General features: G+C 39.3%; 1 protein-coding gene across 1 annotated transcript in view; it reads left to right on the top strand.

Annotated features, from left to right (window-relative positions):
- The window catches only part of BBS7 (Bardet-Biedl syndrome 7), a 54,296-nt gene that overhangs the window by 33,667 nt on the left and 1,202 nt on the right, over window positions 1–19,427 (top strand). Inside the window, exons 13-18 of the mRNA XM_054030353.1 lie at window positions 2,967–3,032; window positions 7,159–7,298; window positions 8,220–8,384; window positions 10,822–10,931; window positions 11,033–11,136; window positions 16,327–16,450. Of these exons, the coding sequence (XP_053886328.1) occupies window positions 2,967–3,032; window positions 7,159–7,298; window positions 8,220–8,384; window positions 10,822–10,931; window positions 11,033–11,136; window positions 16,327–16,450 (709 nt within the window). The remainder of the gene's footprint in view (window positions 1–2,966; window positions 3,033–7,158; window positions 7,299–8,219; window positions 8,385–10,821; window positions 10,932–11,032; window positions 11,137–16,326; window positions 16,451–19,427) is intronic.

The raw sequence follows: 19,427 nt of genomic DNA, 5'->3' as shown, positions 1-19,427 counted from the left end.
GGGAAAAATTACCCTTGAAAATCCCTTAAATCACCCATAAAGTACAGTACTGTATACTGTACATGGTTTTGTGTATACAACTGTATACAGTAATGTATAGTATATAATAGAGTACATATGCAAAATATAATTTTACAGTACTGTATTTTTAATTACAGGGGGAATTACAGGGGGTCATCAGGGCTTGATGTCGGTCCAGGACACAGAGGTGTCAGAGAGCTTGGGTGACAGAGAGCGAGTCGTAGATGAAGTGGTTGGCTCTGGTTCAGCTCGAGAAGTTGATGAGCCTACGCAATCTGCTGCTGATTGGTTTTCCTTGAAAAACATGGTGATCGGCAACTGTCGCTGTTGTCTCTTGAGCTGCTCAAACATTTCTTGATACGGTCTCAAATAGTCTGTAATACTACGTGTGATTTTGAGGCTTCGTTCCATAGAGGGATCGTATTCAGAAATTAAATCATTCAAATGTTTCGCTGCTTGGAACACTTCAGCAAATTTATGAAGATTCCAACTTGCTGGCTCTTCCTGTTCGTCGTCATCATCTTCGTCTTCTGTAGACTATTTTATCAGTTCCTCTTAACTCTTCGTTAGTCAATGTTTCTCTATGGCTCTCAATTAATTCTTCAATTTCTTCCTCAAGGATGTCGATGAAGCCATCACCACCCACTTGCCTGGTCACCTGAACAATACTTTTCACTTCTTTGTCAATGGTCGGGAAACCCTTAAAATCATTCACACATTCTTTCCATGGGTTTCGCCAACATGCATTGACTATTTCAGGTTTGATTGCATCCATTGCCTGTTTAAGTGATGCAATCGGCAGTGTTGAAGGACTTCCAACACTCCATCACGTTAAGATTGGGATCAGCATCCATAGCGCTACGTATCCGTGAGAACGTAAGCTTCGTGTACGTGGCCTTGAAACAGCTAATCACGCCTTGGTCGAGAGGATGGAGGTGGTATTGGGGGGGGGAGGGTAGGAGAAAGATGACTTCAATGTCATTATGTGCAAACCAGAGTGCTGCAAGGTGGCCAGGAGCATTGTCTACGATCAGCAACACTTTAAAGTCCAGTCCTTTCTCTTCGAGGTACCGCTTGACCTCCGGAATGAAACACTTCTGGAACCAATCCAGAAATAATGCTGCCGTCACCCAAGCCTTTTTTATTTGATTGCCAGAACACAGGCAGGAGATTTTTTTGTTCTTGCCTTTTAGGGCACAGGGATTTGCAGACCTGTAGAGCAAGCCCGGCTTTATTAAATGCCCAGCCGCATTGCCACAGAACAACACAGTCACACGGTCTTTAGCTACTTTGAAGCCAGTCTTTGAAGACTTTCTGATTTCGAAATATAAGTGCGGTTGGGCATTTTTTTTCCAGAAGAGCCCAGTCTTGTCAGCATTTAAAAACTTGTTCCAGAAGATAGCCCTTTTCTTCTATGATTTTCTTTAATTGTTTGGGGTATGCTTTTGCTGCCTCTTCATTGGCAGATGCAGCTTCACCAGTAGTCTGCACGTTTTTGAGGTTGAAGCAGTTCCTAAAACTGTTAAGCCAACCTTGGCTGGCTTTGAATTCCTTCTTATCAGAAGGCTGTCCCTCTTCAGCAGGAGGTTTGAACAGCGTGTAGAGGCTAAGAGCCTTTTCTCGCAACATATTGCCATCGATAGGCAAACGTTTATGGTTCATGTCTTCCAGCCATAAGTTTAATGCCTTTTCAGTCTTCACTAAAGTCTTATCACGCACCTGGCTCGTCACCTTAGCAATTATTGGCGCACTTGATGCTACAGCTTGACGAATTTCTCTCTCTTGAATCTTGATGGCACGGATGCTAGATTCATGCGGCCATATTTATGCGCCACATTGGAGAACGACATACCGTCTCTCAATAAGTCCAACACAGCCAGTTTTTCCTCCAGCGTTGGAACAGATCGCTGTTTATTCGATTTGAGCACCAGATGAAGTAGTTGGCTTGCGTTTAGGGGCCATGTTGTACAAAAAATACGTATCTTTAAACACTAGACTCGCACTCAGCGTGGCGAGATGCTCACAGTATGAGAGGCACGCAGGAACCGAGACGGACTGAGGGAACAGCAGATTCACGTCTCCCATCTCACGCTCACTCCGGGGCATACGCTCATTTACAGGTGTCTTTGTTTTTTTTTTTGCCGAGCGCGTATAGTTGAATTCACGTAAGTTAAATGCGCGTATGATGCGACTCGCCTGTACTTACTGTATATCTTTAAAATGTAAAATTGGCATCATGAGACTGCTGTATTCCAGATATTCTCATGTTTGACTAAATACATTATTTTTATACATACTGTTTTCTTAAAAAATAATTTCAGAAATGAAATTAGCATTATGAAGATCTCTTGAAGTCTTTTTCCCCCCAGAATTGTCTTCTAAATATTTTTGGTTTGTTAGTGACTAATTTGGCACATCAAAGATTTATCCTTAAGATTACAGAAATTAACTGCTTGCTTTGAATTTCTTAATCATTCTGGGTGATCATTACTTTGGCTTATGTTGCTTTAGCCTACAGTGTGTTTTCTGACTAATTTTTCTTTGCATAATTAGGATAATTTAGCTTGTCAGATCCTGGGCTGAGTCAATATCAAGAAAACTGGTAGATTATTGTATCTTTTAATTTTGCAGAATGGAGTTTTCAGATATATTTTCTTTTCAGTTTTAACAAAGAGTTCAATAGATTTCCTATTTTTTATCTTTATAGAGAGAGCTGGTATTTACTAATACAATATGAGGTGAAATTCTGGCCCTACTGAAGTCAGTGGCAGTTTTGCTATTGACTTCAGTGGAACCAGGATTTCACTTGTTTACTTTTCATGTAACAGTTTTTCATAGATAGCAAAAACTGTCACTATGCTGCTAAAGTTTTGATGATGAAACTTTTATGAATTCAGAAATATTTTTATTTATTTATTTTGTTTTTCATTTTGAATTGTTCACAGCCAAACAGCAACTTTCTCCTTGCCACTTACCGATGTCAAGCAAATACTACTAGACTGGAGCTTAAGGTAAAGATGCTACAAAATATTTTCCTGTACTTTTCAAAAACGTGTTTTATCTAGGAAATGTAAATATGTATCTTGTGCTATGCTTTCGTGCACACAGGTTGAATGAGTGGGTTGAATGTGTTAACTTGAGCAAAATGACTAGTCCAGCGATTCTTATATCATAGAATCATAGAATATCAAGGTTGGAAGGGACCTCAGGAGGTCATCTACTCCAACCCCCTGCTTTTTGAAAAAAGAGAGGCGAAGCCAAGAAATCACCAATGAGTCTAGAAACAGACTTTCTCGAAGTACCTTCAAAAAGGATGAAGCAGGGAGAAAAGTGCCAGGAAACAGAAATTAGAAACAAGAAGGGGAAAATGTTTCAGATTTTAGAATGGAAATTAATTCAGTTTTAAAGCTTGACTATATATTTACATACTTATAAAATCAAATGCATAGTTTGATTTTTTTTTTTTTTTTTAAATCTTAAACCATTCATAGAACTATAGAAATGTAAGATTAGAAGGAATGTCGAGAAGTAACCTAGTCCAGCCCTCTGCATTGAGGCAGGACCAAGGAAACATAGATCATCCCTGAGTGGTGTTTGTCTAATCTATTCTTCAGAAATCTCCATGATCGGGTTTCCACAAACTCCTTCAGTATTCTAGAGCTTAGCTACTCTTTTCCTAATATCTGACTGAAATCTCTCTTGCTGCAGATTAAGCCAATTACTTCGTGCTCTACATGGAGAACAGTTGATCATTGTCCTCTTGAAATACGTTAAAGTTGTTTATAAAGACTTTTTTTAATTGAGTGACCATTTAGTCTTCTTGTCTCAAGACTAAACATGCCCAGTTTTTTCAACCTATCCTCATAGGTGAGGTTTTCTTTCATGTTTTTTGTTTTTGTTTTGTTTTGTTACTTTCCTCTGGACACACTCTGGTTTGTCCACATCTTTTCGCAAGTGTGGTGGTCAGAATTCGACACAGTACTCCAGCTGCGGCCTCACCAGTGCCAAGTAAAGTGGGACAATTACCTCTTGTGTCTGGCATATGGCACTCCTGTTAATACACCCCAGAATGACATTAGCCTTTTTTAGAAGTGCATCACATTGTTGACTCGTATTCAATTTGTAATCCACTATAACTAGAGCCCAGCAACTCTACGGATATCCACTTCATATCTGTGAATATCCACAAACCGTGTTTACAGATAACAGATTGGATGCAGATACAAATTTTGAATTCGCACAGGGCTCTAACTATAACCCCTAGTTTCTTTTCAGCAATACCACCACCTGGATAATTATTCTGCATTTGATTTTTCTTTCCTAAGTGTAGTACCTTGCACTCAGCTTTATTAAATTTAATCTTGTTGAATTCAGACCAATTCTCCAGTTTGTCAAAGTCATTTTGAACTCTAATCCTGTCCTCCAGAGTGTTTGCAACCCCTCCCAGCTTGGTGTCATGTGCAGGTTTTTTAAAAGCATACTCTCCACTCCATTATCCAAGCCATTAATGAAAAGATTGAATAGTGACAGCACCCAGCCCCCTGCGACCCCACTAGATACATCTCCCAGTTTGATCATGAACCACAGATAACTACTCTGGGTATGTTTTTTCTACCAGTTGTGCACCCACTTTATAGTAGTTTCATCTAGACCACATTTTCCTAGTTTGCTTAAGAGAATGTCATGTGGAACAGTGTCAAAAGCGTCACTAAAAGCAAGAAAAAGATCATATGCTTAACTTGAAGGTGAATAGCCTCCTCAGTGGGACTGTTGACCTGCTGCTTATGTGCTCAGTGATCTGGGAAATTCACAAAGTTCTACAGCTGCCACAGGAAAGATGAGAGCTCACAAATAGGATCATGTTAAGGAGAAGAGATGATCTATAAGGCACTCACTTATTCTCTAGTCTTTTTCTTGACAGAATCACTCACCATTGCAGCCCTTGTAAGTTTAATATTTATGTACAATTTTTCTGTTTGAGATTCTCAGCAAAAGTATTTATCTTTAGTTATTTTTAAGTGTACAACACAGTTTAATATTTTAATGAGGAGACAACACTGACCTAGCTGATGATAAACTAGACTGGGATTCAGAAGACCTGGCTTCTATTCTCAGCTCTACTATAGGCCTGCTGGGTGATCTTGGACAAGTCACTTCCTCTGTGCCTCAGTTTCCCCATCAGTAAAATAGAGATAATGTTATGGCTCACCTTTGTAAAGTGCCTTGCTATCTGATGAAAAGGACTATACAAAGAGCTGGGTGTATATTGACTAAATGTATTTACAAATTAAGAATCGTGATTTCTACACCACAATTAAAGAATTTATATATTTGATACCTCCTTACTAATGTTCCAGGACACATTTATATCAAATGTGGATTGTAACCTTTTAGCTAGATGTCCTCAATATATTTTAATTATCATTTCTAGTACTCTTAGATTCTGATGTGATGTATCTATTCTGTTTTATATAAATTATTATATATTACAATAATGAGGGTAGTATAAGCACCTTCCAAGAGTGCATTAAGTGACATGACTGTCATGTGTAATTTGTTCTTTTTCATTCACGCATGAGGGATGGGGAAAGAATTGTATGTGAAGTATAGTGTTTTTGTTTGTTTGTTAGTTTAAATGTACACACTGCTGTGTGTTTGTAAGAAAGGCATATTCTAAGAAGTGCACCTTGCACTTGGAGTGGAAGATGGTGAGGATTGTGTTGGTGCTTGGTTCTTGTGTGAGTTCATTCCACAGTCTTGAACTGGCCCCCAAGAGAGCTCTGTCTCCTGCACAGATGAGCTTTACTCTTACAACAGAAACATCAGTTGTACTTGAGGAGCGGAGTTTCTGAATTGCCATTCTTAAATTATCTTTTCTTTTGCCACATATTCTAATATAATTACTTGGCAGTCCTTTCCTCTGTCCTTTTGGCGATATTTGTTGTTTTGTTTTCTTCTAATAAACATCATGGGCTGGATCCTCTCCTTCTAAGGAAGCTTTCTGCCACTCCATTGGTGCAAGGCTTCCCTAAAAGTGGCCACAAGAGGACCTTCCCTGCGTGGAGGGAATCTTTGTATTCAAGTACTTCTGTGGCTTTTGTCACAATATCGGACTGCTTGTGAGGCACTCAGTCACGGATTTTGGCACTTGAGTCAAAGCCCATTGAAGTCAATGGGAGTCTATCTATTGACTTCAATGGATTTTGGATTCGCTCCTTTATCCTCACAACATCCATGTACCTCAGTACTCCCCCTCCCCCCCCCCCCGTAACAGGGTAAATTCCTTGTAACTTTGTACAAGTCATTTAAGCATGTACCTGAGCTTGGAGTTAAACCAGGGTTTCCTGAATGCCAGTTTAATGTTCCAGCCCCTATGCCATCCTTCATTCAGATGGTATAAAGCCATCTTAGTAGCACCTTTATGCTTTGCTCCACCCTTGTGGCCTGTGAAGGGGCAGTGGATAGCATATCCCTGTGCCTTGACAATTCCATTGGAGCGCTTGACAGCTGGTACACGTTACAGCAATCTAGACAGAAAATGAAAGTATACAGGACTGGGTTGATGTAGAGTGAGGTTCGGGATGGGGGTGAGTGCAAAACTGGCTCAAAGTCTCTTTTGCACACTCCACTTTTCTTAGTGTTCCCTAACTGCAGCTGAGGATATAGACCCATTTCTTTTTTTAAAAAATCTTCTTTTGCGGGGGGGGGGGGGACTGAAGGATTTTGCTTGTTGTGAAGTGGGTGGGTGGGTGATGTTGAGGTGGTCGTTTTGGAATAGTTTTAAGTGTAGAATGACATGTCTTATGTCATCTTACATAGCATAAATTCTGTAAAAACTTGTACAGTAACACCAAAGGATTAGGAGTGGCTGGACTAAGTCTTTGTTCTTTGGGCAGTCAGAATCAAAGCAAATAGATTTTCTTTTCCTCTGTAATAAATCTGTGCCAATTCTGGCAGTTTCTTGTTGAATGCTATTCCATCTAGTTTCAAAAAGATAAATTTGCCCCGTTTATAGGAGTACTGTTAATTGGATCATTAGTACTGTAGTTTTTTTTTAAAAAGAATATATATTTTTTTTAATTCTGGTAAATTCATTATTTTTTCCCACTCTCCTCTTTGTTATGTTTATTGATGTAGATTCGATCAATTGAAGGCCAGTATGGGACACTGCAAGCATATGTAACACCAAGAATTCAACCGAAAACCTGCCAACTTTGTCAATATCAGATTAAACCACTTTCACTTCATCAAAGAACTCACTTTATTGATCATGACAGGTATTTACAAAGAGAGAGCAATACTTCTTCAAAAATTGGTTCAATCCAATTGAAACTTAGTTGACTGCGTAACCTGCAGTAATCATTTTAGCAACTGATTGGAATACTCAACATCGCAAGTCTCTTCTAGGGTGTTTGTTTGTTTTTGTTTTTTTAAACAAATAGTACCCTCCCATATCTAGCTGAGTCCAAAAACTGGTCTAGGTTTCTTGTTTGCCTTTTATTCCTCTGTTGTGAGGCTGCCATTTTATCCAGTTATACTTAAACTTCCTGTTTCTTACGTCATGGCTATTGCATACTTTTAAAAAGGACTGAAGGAAAATAGAATCCCAGTGAACTAGACCAAATGCGTTTACTCCTCCTTGATTCACTTGCTTGAGATGCTAATGGGAAAGGTTTCCTATTCGTTCCATTATGCCTATTTCACATGTATTACCTCTGCAAAGTACTTGCATATCTCTGGTTTAGAGAACAGGAGACTCATGAGAGTGTTTCGAATACTCTAATTTTCTGCACTGTCAGTTGATCACTCCACCTACAGCCTGCTTTGGTTTTTAAAATGCAAAATAAGTAACCTGGAAAAACAGTTTGCCAATGTATGGTGTTCTTGCCCAGTTGTGACTCATCTGGATTGAGAATATTCAAATAAGAAGTGTCTCTCACACACAGGATTTTGTGCTGAATTTATCAGAGAATACTATTGAATGCTGATTGCAATTTTTAGAATATATATCAGTGTGCAGGAAGTCTGAATTAGTTAGGACTTTGCTAGACGTCAGTGAAAACTCATGTTTGAGGCTGAAAGGGCGGAAGACATACCATATGAAAAATAAACTTTTGTCTGCAATTGCATAGCTACCGCAGCATCTGTACTGCTCATTAACTAATTCCCATCTTCTTTCTGTATTCAAAATACTATAGACCCATGAACACACTGATGCTCAAAGGCCACTTCAGTTTTGCTGAAATTCACTCCTGGGTTGTGTTTTGCTTGCCTGAAGTTCCTGAAAAAACTCCAATAGGCGATAGTGTGACTTTCTACTTTCAGAACACCTTCCTGGATACACAGCTTGAAAGTACTTACAGGTAAAATCAAGTATGATTGCTGAAGCATGTTTTGGTTAAAAACAAATATAGAAATAGAGCTAAATTGTCCCCTAAATAAACTTTTTTATGGAGGGGAACTGCAATCAGAATTTTCATCTGGTTGTTTATTTTAGGGCTGGGGGTGGGGGGGAGAGGGGAAACAGTTTGCATTCCTCCACCCTGTGAAACAAGAAAAGAGTTCAGCCCCTGAAATCTGAGGATCTTGAGAGAGTTGCCAGAAGCCAGAGCAATCCGTGTAGAGGCAATATACCTTGAATGGCAATGCTTCCTTGAAGACATAGCTTGTTTCCTGTTAAGATGTATTATAGCAGACAATAAGTTTTGCCTTGTCTGTCACCCAATCCTTGTGGGTCACCCAGTTCTTGTGAGGCCCCCGTGGAGAAGACAGGGTGAATAATTCCATATGTCCAGTATTATAAAATATCCTGCTTTGGAGCAGAGCCTTCTCTTTTCCATGTCTTCACCTTAAATGTGTCCATTCTGAATACCAGCCTCAATCAAATCCTACAGTGCTTATTTAGGCAAACTCCCTTTCAAGTCAATGAGAACTTTACTTACATAAGGGCTGTCAGATTTGATCCTTAGTACGTATTATGCAGTAATTAGATGATCCTTCAAAATGTAGTATTTTTTAAGGGTGAGATAATTGAAAATAATTGTCAAGTATCAGAGGAGTAGCTGTGTTAGTCTGGACCTGTAAAAAGCAACAAAGAGTCCTGTGGCACCTTATAGACTAACAGATGTATTGGAGCATAAGCTTTTGTGGGTGAATTACATGCATCTGACGAAGTGGGTATTCACCCACGAAAGTTTATGCTCCAATACATCTGTTAGTCTATAAGGTGCCACAGGACTCTTTGTTGCTTTTGAAAATAATTGAGCATTGCTAAACAGGGAAGCCTTGATGTATTTGGCTTTGTAATTTGTGTCTTTAGCATACTGTTTGCTATGAGAGAGACAAATTCAGTGTTCCTTTTTTGCAAATGTAAGTGCCTGCCTAACAAGTATAGCAAAACTATCTTAGAGCACATGCTGGTTTGTAACTTTATTTTTTTCCTTTTTCAGTAAAGGAAGCTAAATCACTAGCGAGTTCCTCTCTCCCTCTCTGTTACAAGTAAAATATGCTCTAATCATTATAGTTTTAATGGGTGTTCAATCTTCCTAAGAAAAAAGCATCTGATAAAGCCTCAAGCTGAAAAAAATTCTCCCCTTTCTGCAACTTCCATTAGAGAAATGGAGTACTTGTGGCACCTTCGAGACTAACAAATTTATTTGAGCATAAGCTTTCGTGGGCTACAGCCAACTTTTTTGGATGCATAGAATGGAACATATATTGAGGAGATATATACACACATACAGAGAGCATAAACAGGTGGGAGTTGTCTTACCAACTCTGAGAGGCCAATTAAGTAAGAGAAAAAAACTTTTGAAGTGATAATCAAGATAGCCCAGTACAGACAGTTTGATAAGTGTGAAAATACTTACATGGGGAGATAGATTCAATGTTTGTAATGGCTCAGCCATTCCCAGTCTTTATTCAAGCCTAAATTGATTGTATCTAGTTTGCATAGCAATTCATATTATAATATGTTCCATTCTATGCATTGGAAGAAGTGGGCTGTAGCCCACGAAAGCTTATGCTCAAATAAATTTGTTAGTCTCTAAGGTGCCACAAGTACTCCTGTTCTTTTTGCGGATATAGACTAACACGGCTGCTACTCTGAAACCTGTCATTAGAGAAATGTTTATTTTCAGTGTTAGGAATAATATTCTCTGTTCTCTTTAAAGGAATCAGTGTGCTGCTTCAGCTAGCAGATATCGTTTTGCTTTATAATCGAGTTGTAGAAGCTGGAAACATTAATTACTATTACTCTAATTATATAGATTCCAACTTGATCTTGGATTACAATAAGAAATGCTTATAAATTGATGTGAGAAAGTCAAAACGCTTTCTACTCTTTTTCATGTAAAGTGAGACTGATATTGGGGTGTGTTAGGCACTCATATTATGGTGACAGGCACACTGTAATAACTTAGGTAGCTACATAGATGTCAGGAATCCTAGATACTACAGTGTTCCAGATTTTTTACATGCACACGCACGTGCATACAGACAAACCCTGCTTCCTCTGTGGCATAGGAAATCTATAAGAACAGCCTATGCTTTCTGACTGTGAGAGAATGGTGTTCTGTGGTGTAGCAAGATTGAGCTCTGGATAGCGAGTGTGATGAAATCAGTGTATGGAAGTATTCTGATAGCTAGTCTGTGGAATAGCTTTAGCGATGGCCTCTAAGGAGGTTGTGCTTCATCCCCTGACTAGAGAGTGGGGTAGCCCTATTTATCACTTTAAAATGGAAACCAAGTGCACTGGCCTGCCCTAACTCTACTTCTTAAATCTTTTTTTTGTTTTGGCAGAAAAGGGGAGGGATTTTTCAAATCTGACAACATTTCTACCATATCCATTCTAAAAGATGTGCTCTCTAAAGAAGCCACCAAAAGGAAAATTAATCTCAATATATCATATGGTAAGATTTTTTTTTTTTCTCTTCTACTTCATTTTATCATCTTATGCATGAAATGCATTAAAAGTATTGATCTGATTGCTAATTTTTTTTGTACCTACTAGATATAAATGAAGTATCTGTGAACCACACATTAAAACTAATCCACCCGAAACTAGAATATCAGCTGCTGTTGGCCAAGAAAGTTCAGTTAATAGATGCTTTAAAAGTAGGTATCTGATCATAACTTCTACTGTGGAGAGGGGAGGGGGAGTTGTTTGGTTTTAGGGTGGCAGCGACCAAGTTATACATGACTTGTGTCAGATGCATGCCGTCACTGTGTTTGCAGTATTTCTGTTGCCGGGACTGCTGTTCATGTATGTTGGTTATCAAAGAGATTTTGTTAAAAAGAACTCCATACACCACTTGTATTCGAGCTTGACTAGTGAGTAATCTGTTTCAATGATTGATCAGTTATTTGTGACAGCTTTTTAAATATAGCTACCTCTTGCTACCCTGTCTAACACTGGTTCTCCAGCTCCTTTCCTCTCTTCCTTGGCTCCAGATAAACTAAAATAGAACTGGTCTTTAAACCAGAAGATAATCACCTGCAGCAAAAGATAAACTAATACTCTTGGGGTTCTGCCCCAGCTATCAGCAGGAAGTATGTGGCGATTATTCAGAAGTTATTAATCTTTGACCCTGGAACCATGTCAGTAATCATTTGAAGGTGGAAGTAGTCTAAATTGGAGAATTGATTGATGTCCTGCATTTACTACTCCTAATACACATTTTTAAAAACTCCCCTTAAGGATAGTCTTGAAAGGAGGACTGTACCTTTTCTGTGGCTACACAGAAATCTAGTCTGTTCAGAGTGTTAAACTGAATAGGCATCCTTCTAAAGATGCAGATCTATAAGAAATGGTGGTTTATTCTCCAGTACAATTGTCAGACATCTGTCATGCCTGACATATTTATCTGGTCTCCATGACAAATGCAGATTCTGCAAAATGTAAGCCTTAAATAAATTTCTAATCCATATGGTTACAAAAATTTAAGTTTCTAATTGTGACTCAAGCATAGACCGATTTAAATGTCTCTAAGGTATAAACCATCCCAATTGTCTCAGTCAAGTGTTAATTCTGAAATCCAAAGATGACCTTTTAAGAGATGGATTTTCAAAAAATGTAGGTGTTTGTGTGTGGCTACACAGTTACTGCAGTTGTGTGTGTGCAGATCAGGGAATTGCACGTGTAAATAGCCAAATAAAGGGCAGCAATAGCATTGGTTCTAAATGTGCCTATGTCAGTTTCTCCACTGAAGCCCTAGGACAGCGAGGAAAAACAGTGGTTAGATGCGGGAGGGTGGTTGTGGTATTTAACTGCTGTCCACAATACCACAGCAGCTGGTTGCTTCTGCTGAAATAATCCATAATTAATAGTTAAAATGTTGATTTGCCTCTCCTTCAGTTTTGGCTGCTATGCTGGGGAAGTCTCTGCTACCTATTCCTTCTCCAGCCTCTTTACAGCCTGGCAATAAAAACTCCACTGCCTTCCTGTGTTACTGTTCATAAATTTCTCAAGCAGCAACAGAGTACAATTGACATGAGTCTTGTTTATTTAATTGCTGTGCAGAGGACTGTGTTTTGATCAGTTTCATGCCTGCTAGTCTAGTTAATTTCATTTGTGCTGCTGCTTTTTAAGACTAAAAGCAGCTGCCCTACTGGAGCTCTGTTTCTGTACACTAAGGAAGACAGCACTGCATTGATTCACATTTCAAATATTTCCTTTACAATCATACTCACTAGAAACTTTTTTTAATGGAAAGCTTTAAATTCTGTAGAATTACCCCTCTCTCCCCTCCCCCCCCCCCCCCCCCCCCGCCATGTGCTAGTTGGCAAATGGATTGTTTTAACCTCTTTCTTAACTGTCAAATGCCACAACTCAGCCTGGAATCTGAATCCGAGTTCTCTGGCCATTTAATGTCCTACAACTGTGGTTCTCTCAATCAGGAGTGTGTGTACCCCTGGGGTAAACAGAAGCCCTCCAGGGGGTGTATCAACTCACCTAGATATTTGCCTAGTTTTACAACAGGCTACATAAAAAGCACTAGCTAAGTTAGTACAAACTAAAATTTCATACAGACAGTGACTTGTTTTTACTACTCTAAATACTATACACTGAGGTATAAGTATGATATTTATGTTCCAATTGATTTATTTTATAATTATAGGGTAAAAATGAGATTTTGTAAGCAAGTAGTTTTTAAGTGAGGTGAAACTTGGGGTACGCAAGACAAATCATATTCCTGAAAGGGGTACAGTAGTCTGGAAAGCTTGAGAGCCACTGCCCTGCAATAAAGGTTTTTTGACTAAACTTTATTAACAATTCTATTGATATATGAGCCAGGAAGGAACCTGGCTCCCTTTTTCATTTCTGTGTTTGGTTCTCTAGCACTAACAGGAGTAAAATATAATAAAGGTTTGTTGCTAGTTAGCAGGCATGACTTGAAATAATATACAGGGAACTGCTCTGTTAAGTGCCACTTTACATAGACATTTTTCTGAGGACAGTCTCCCTTGAACATCCCAGTTAAATACATGGAAAAAGTTCACATCTCACAGCACTATTGTTTCTGTCTTTGGAGATTCAGGCAGTATAGCATCAGGTCATGTTGAGGAGGTTGTCTCTTCAACCATAAAACAGATTTTTTTTTTGTTTTGTTTTGTTAATGAAAGTTTAGGTTTAGAAGAAATAGATGAAACCACCAGAGAAGTGGTGGTATAAAATGTTAGTGAGTAATAGTTTAGTCTGTTCTCTTAAAGTGTCAAGAAGAGTTTAAGCAACTGTTCTTTCCTTATTTCATGGTATCATGTTGGTTTTTTAAAAAAAGAACACCATAACATGAAGTCTGTTTGTTTTGAAACATTAATTATAAATAGTTTCAGGTACTATACTTGCCCTAGATTCCTAGAAGACCCACTGGCAACTTTTTGTGACTTCTGCAATCTAACTTTACTACCTTTTCTTCTTTTAAATGTTTGTCCCTGTTTCTTTGTGAACAACCAAACAGCAATGGGAAAGTGACTACTAAATTGGAAAAGTGGCACTGACTATATGCTAAAGACTTCAATTGATTTTAAGGGGAATGGGATGAGACCTAAAGTGCTGTCACTGCTGCACTGTGTAAACAAACTGAAAACATAGAGAATTTGTTTTCTTAATTTGTAACAATAGTAGCTCAGATTTTTAGATAAAGTGGGGGGGGGTTGTTTGTTAGTTAATTGGAGCATCCTTTAACTTTTTAGGGTGGTGATTATATTTCTTGGCTACTGGATTGTTTACATTTTGATATTTTATTTTAATATATGTGGCAGTCAAAAAAAACAAACAAAAAACCCCTTTTGAAATAATCTTTCCATCCCCCAGTACTCAGTTTGTATCCAGAGGGAGAGTCCCATTCCTGCAGCCACAAAAGAATGTCTGCCTTTAGTCTAGAAATGGTTGAATATAAGGAGGGTTGGGGGAATATTGCTCATAATCTTAACTTAGTCTGAAAGAAAAATATATAATTTTTAAATATTTTGTTCTCATAAATCCCAATGAATTGTCAGTGTAAAGCAACTCTTTGATGGAGTTCTTTCTCCTAACTACTTGAAAATATATTTCTGTTCTTTCTGTGAACTTACCTACTTTAAAAGGTGACTATGTAAAAATGACACTTTTTTACTCAGCAAATTTGATTTCTGGGTATCTTATTTTCTGATGTTGGTAACCAAAATATGTTTTGGGAGTTTTATTGCTTTTTACCTTTTTGCAGTCTTGAAGAATCAGCATAGTTGAAGGAAACTGAGCAGTTTTTTGTTCCTTCTTGTGAAATAACAGAATTGTTTATGTAATTATTGGCACTTCTGAACACCTATATAACCTGGGCTTGTCCTGGAGAACCTTGTTTACAAGTGGTGATCAAGGGGAAAAACCAACAACAATCCATCTTGATTTTCAGATTGCAGACTTTCTGGGGCTGTCAGCTAGAGAGAACATCTTTTTAGTTGTTGTAAGCTATGCCTGTTAGATGCAAAAATTAATGGGGAAAAATAACACAACTCCACAATGCCACTTTTAGTGGTCTATTTCTGCAGTAGAACAACATTGTAAGATAACTATAATACATGTTAAAATTATATATTTAGTTAAAAAAAAAAAAAGTTACAGGACCAACTTCTTATGGAGTCAATTCCAGAGCCAGAAGATAATGAAAATTCTAAGATTTCAGGTGCCCCAATTCATTCTCTTTTAATTGGCCAGGACAGGTAGAACTATCACTCCTATTTTTGACAGCCAGTAGTTTCTCTGTTGAATTTTTCAGTATCAGTTCCTGTGTTACTGTAATATTTTCTACATTGGGATATTGCGGTTTGTACTTTTACTCACCTCAGAAAGCTCCAAAACCCAAACTGATTTTGTAGCATAGAAATGGCCTGTTGAAGTAACTCCAAATGCTTGTTCACTTGATGATTCCTTCATCAGTCCATAGACTATTTCTAAAAAAGGTGAGCAAACTAGTATTTAAAAGTAACACCGTCTAATGTGGTAGCAAATTCTGAGTAGGATCCATTTTCATCTGATGATCATAGAATCATAGAATATCAGAGTTGGAAGGGACCTCAAGAGGTCATCTAGTCCAACCCCCTGCTCAAAGCAGGACCAATTCCCAGCTAAATCATCCCAGCCAGGGCTTTGTCAAGCCGGGCCTTAAAAACCTCCAAGGAAGGAGATTCCACCACCTCCCTAAGTAACGCATTCCAGTGTTTCACCACCCTCCTAGTGAAATAGTTTTTCCTGATATCCAACCTGGACCTCCCCCACTGCAACTTGAGATCATTGCTCCTTGTTCTATCATCTCCCACCACTGAGAACAGCCGAGCTCTATCCTCTTTGGAACCCCCCTTCAGGTAGTTGAAGGCTGCTATCAAATCCCCCCTCATTCTTCTCTTCTGGAGACTAAACAATCCCAGTTCCCAGTATTGATACTGTTTCTTATTCTGAGTTCCCAGAAAGACACCAAAATCAGATTGAAAAACTCAGTATAAGATCACTGTTCAGTTCCAAACCACCAGCCAGTGAAGAAACAGTACTGATGAACTGTGAAGGGGAGTCATATTCTGCTGGTGTTCAGAAATGGAAGCTGTAACACAGGGGTTTGAGAATCCAGCATTAAAAGTGGGCAGTACTGTTTGGAACTTAGTGAGGAGAGGGAGAAAAATTACATTTCCAAAATAGTAAGAGCAGTTTTGAAGGACTGTTTCACCTGTCTATGCACTACCTCCTGTCAGATCTAAACTCCATTTTCATTTCTCTTAGGTTTTAGAGTTGACAGACTTTTAATTCTTTTGTAACATTTTAAATTCTATTTTAAGGAGTTGCAGGTTCATGAGGGAAACATGGACTTCCTGATACCAGAGTACCGCTGCATTTTAGAGGAAGCAGACTACCTTCTTGAAGAGTACAAGAAACAACCTGCACATCTTGAGAGACTTTATGGTTCGTTCATTAATAGAGCTTTTCTCTCTTTTTAGCTTCTTTTTCTTTACGCTAAAAATATTAACAGCCAGAGAGAGCAATAGACAAGATAAAAATATAGTTCTAAGTTTTCTAGTAATAGCACTAGACTAAATTGGCAGGTAGGTACAATCTAGTAGCATCAGGAGGACCAGTGGATCACAGTGAATATGCATGTAAAACTCTTCTGGGTAAACTTAAGAGTCTGGGTATTACTGCAGATTTTGATATTCTGAAATAAAACTGAAAAATAAAGGTAAAAGTCAAATTATGCACTTAGTATTTTTGACATACATATAAGAACAAATGCAAAGTACGCCACTTAGGAAGGAACAATCATTTGCATATATACAAAATAGGAAATGACTGCCTAGGACAGAGTACAGTGGAAAGGGATCTGAGGGTCATAGTGGATCACAGGCTTAATATGAGTGAACAGTGTAACGCTGTTGCAAAAAAAGCAAACGTTATTCTGGGATGTTAACTAAGAGGAGTATTGTAAGCAAGACATGAGAAGTAATTCTTCCGTTCTACTCCATGCTGATGAGGCCTCAACTGGAGTATTGTGTCCAGTTTGGGGCGCCACATTTCAGGAAAGATGTGGACAAATTGGAGAGAGTCCAGAGAAGAGCAACAAAAATGATTAAAGGTCTAGAAAACATGATCTATGAGGGAAGATTGAAAAAATTTAGTTTGTTTAGTCTGGAGAAGACTGAGGGGGACATAAGTTTTCAAGTACATAAAAGGTAGTTAAAAGGAGGAGGGAGAAAAATTGTTCTCCTTAACCTCTGAGGATAGGATAACAAGCAATGGGTTTAAATTGCAGCAAGGGCGGTTTAGGTAACAATTCCTAACTGTCAGGGTGGTTAAGTACTAGAATAAATTGCCCAGGGAGGTTGTGGAATCTTCATCATTGGAGATTTTTAAGAGCAGGCTAGACAGACACCTGTCAGGGATGGTCTGGATTAGTGGTTCTCAACCCGGGTGAGGGGACCCACTGGGGGGGCCATGAACTGGTTTCAGGGGATCTGCCAAGCAGGACCGGCATTAGAGTTGCTGGGGCCCAGGGCAGAAAGAGGAAGCCCCACCTTATGTGGCTGAAGCTCGGGACCCTGAGCCCTGCCACCTGGGGCTGACGCCAAAGCCTGAACAACTAAGCTTTGCGGGGCCCCCTGTGGCCAGGGCCACCAGGTAATTGCCTTGTTTGCTACCCCGTAACACCAGCCCCAGCTTTTATATGCAGAAAAACAGTTGTGGCACAGGTAGGGTAACCAGACGTCTCGATTTTATTGGGACTGTCCCGATATTTACTTGTTTGTCCCGCGTCCCGACCGATGTTTGGTCGGGACGTGAATTGTCCCAATATTTTGCCCTCCGGCGCACAGGCGGAGGGGGCTCGCGCCCATTCCCTCCCCCATTGGATCCCTCCCTAAATTCCTGCCCTTGCCCCACCCCCAGCACCACCCCATTGGATCCCTCCCCAAATCCCCGCCCTGGCCCCACCTCTTCCCCAAGCACGCTGCATTCCTCCTCCTCCTCCCCCTCCCTCCTGGGCTTGCGCTAATCAGCTCTATGGCGGCACAAGTGCTGGAGGGAGGGGGGAGAAGCAGGATGCGGCAGCCTGCTCAGGGGAGGTGGAGGCGAGTTGGTGCGGGGTGGCGGGGCGTGGAGCTGCCGATGGGTGCTCAGCCCCCCACCAATTTTTCCTATGCTCCGGCGGCTCTTGGGTTGTTGTTTTTTGCTTTTGTTTTTGTTCTTTCCTCCACTGCTGGCTCTTGGTTTTTTGTTTTTTTTGCTCTGCTGGCACACTCTTTCCCCCCCCTCCCCCCGATATTTCACGTCTCTCATCTGGTCACCCTAGGCACAGGTAGGCCGTGGAGTTTTTATAGCATGTTTGGGGGGCCCTAACCCAGAAAGAAAAAGGTTGAGAACCCCTGGTCTAGATAATACATAGTCCTGTCTTGAGTGCAGGGGACTGGACTAGAAGACCTCTCATTGTCCCTTCCAGTCCTATGATTCTATATGAAACACTTCAGAAACTCAAGAATGATTCAGAAGAGAACCTTAGAAAATGAATCAATGAGATCTGAGGCAGTGCTGAAAATTCAGGAGTTGGATTATTCTAATGAGATTCATGCACTTTATTTAGTGGAATGCTAAAAGAGAGGGATGACTGTTTGTTTGTTACAACCCCAATTCAGGAATGCATCCTTATTCAGGACAGCTCTTCAACACGTGCTTAACTTTGGATATGTGTTTATGGCCTGTTGATGTAATATGGCAAGTGTTATCTTGACCAAAGATGGATTTAAGCATGTCCTTAAGTTCTCTCCTGAATCAGGCTCTAAGTTATTGTATTTACATTGAAAGTCAAAAGTGAAAGACATAGTGGGAAATATAAATACAAATCGTAGATATATAAAATTGAAATCTGATTTTTCTACTAAAGTACTGAACTTGTTGGATCAGAACTTCTTAGTAATACCGGTAGAAAAATTCAAGAACTGACCAATTCACAATGCACCAGAAGCCTTGAGACCCTATAGATCTTAAAATTATCCAGTGTTGAATGGAATCTTTGCATATCTGGATCTTGAAATCTGTAAAGTAACCACGGAAGCTGCTCACAGCACATACAATCTGCAGGTGTGACAGTGAATAGGCTTCAGTAAGCCTACGTACACAGGCTGTTAGTTGAAAAACATATTTTAAAACTTGTTTTTTGTTAAGCAATTTTCTTTCTGTCCTAAGAGCACCTTCCACTTGAGATGCAGGTAATTCAAAGACAGAAATGCTGTTATTTGGAATGTAGCTGAAACATAAAGTACTGTAGGATCCCAGGGCCTCTGGTACTTCAACTGTAAATGAATTTTGAAACATATTGTATTAAACTAAATAATTTTAGTTCTATAATCTAAAAGAAGATCAACCATAATTTAACTCAAATTACATTATTAAA

This window comes from Malaclemys terrapin, chromosome 5 (assembly GCF_027887155.1).
Source record: "Malaclemys terrapin pileata isolate rMalTer1 chromosome 5, rMalTer1.hap1, whole genome shotgun sequence".
Classification (NCBI taxonomy): domain Eukaryota; kingdom Metazoa; phylum Chordata; order Testudines; family Emydidae; genus Malaclemys; species Malaclemys terrapin.
The sequence above is the reverse complement of the archived record's forward strand: the minus strand, read 5'-3'. Positions and strand labels throughout refer to the sequence as shown.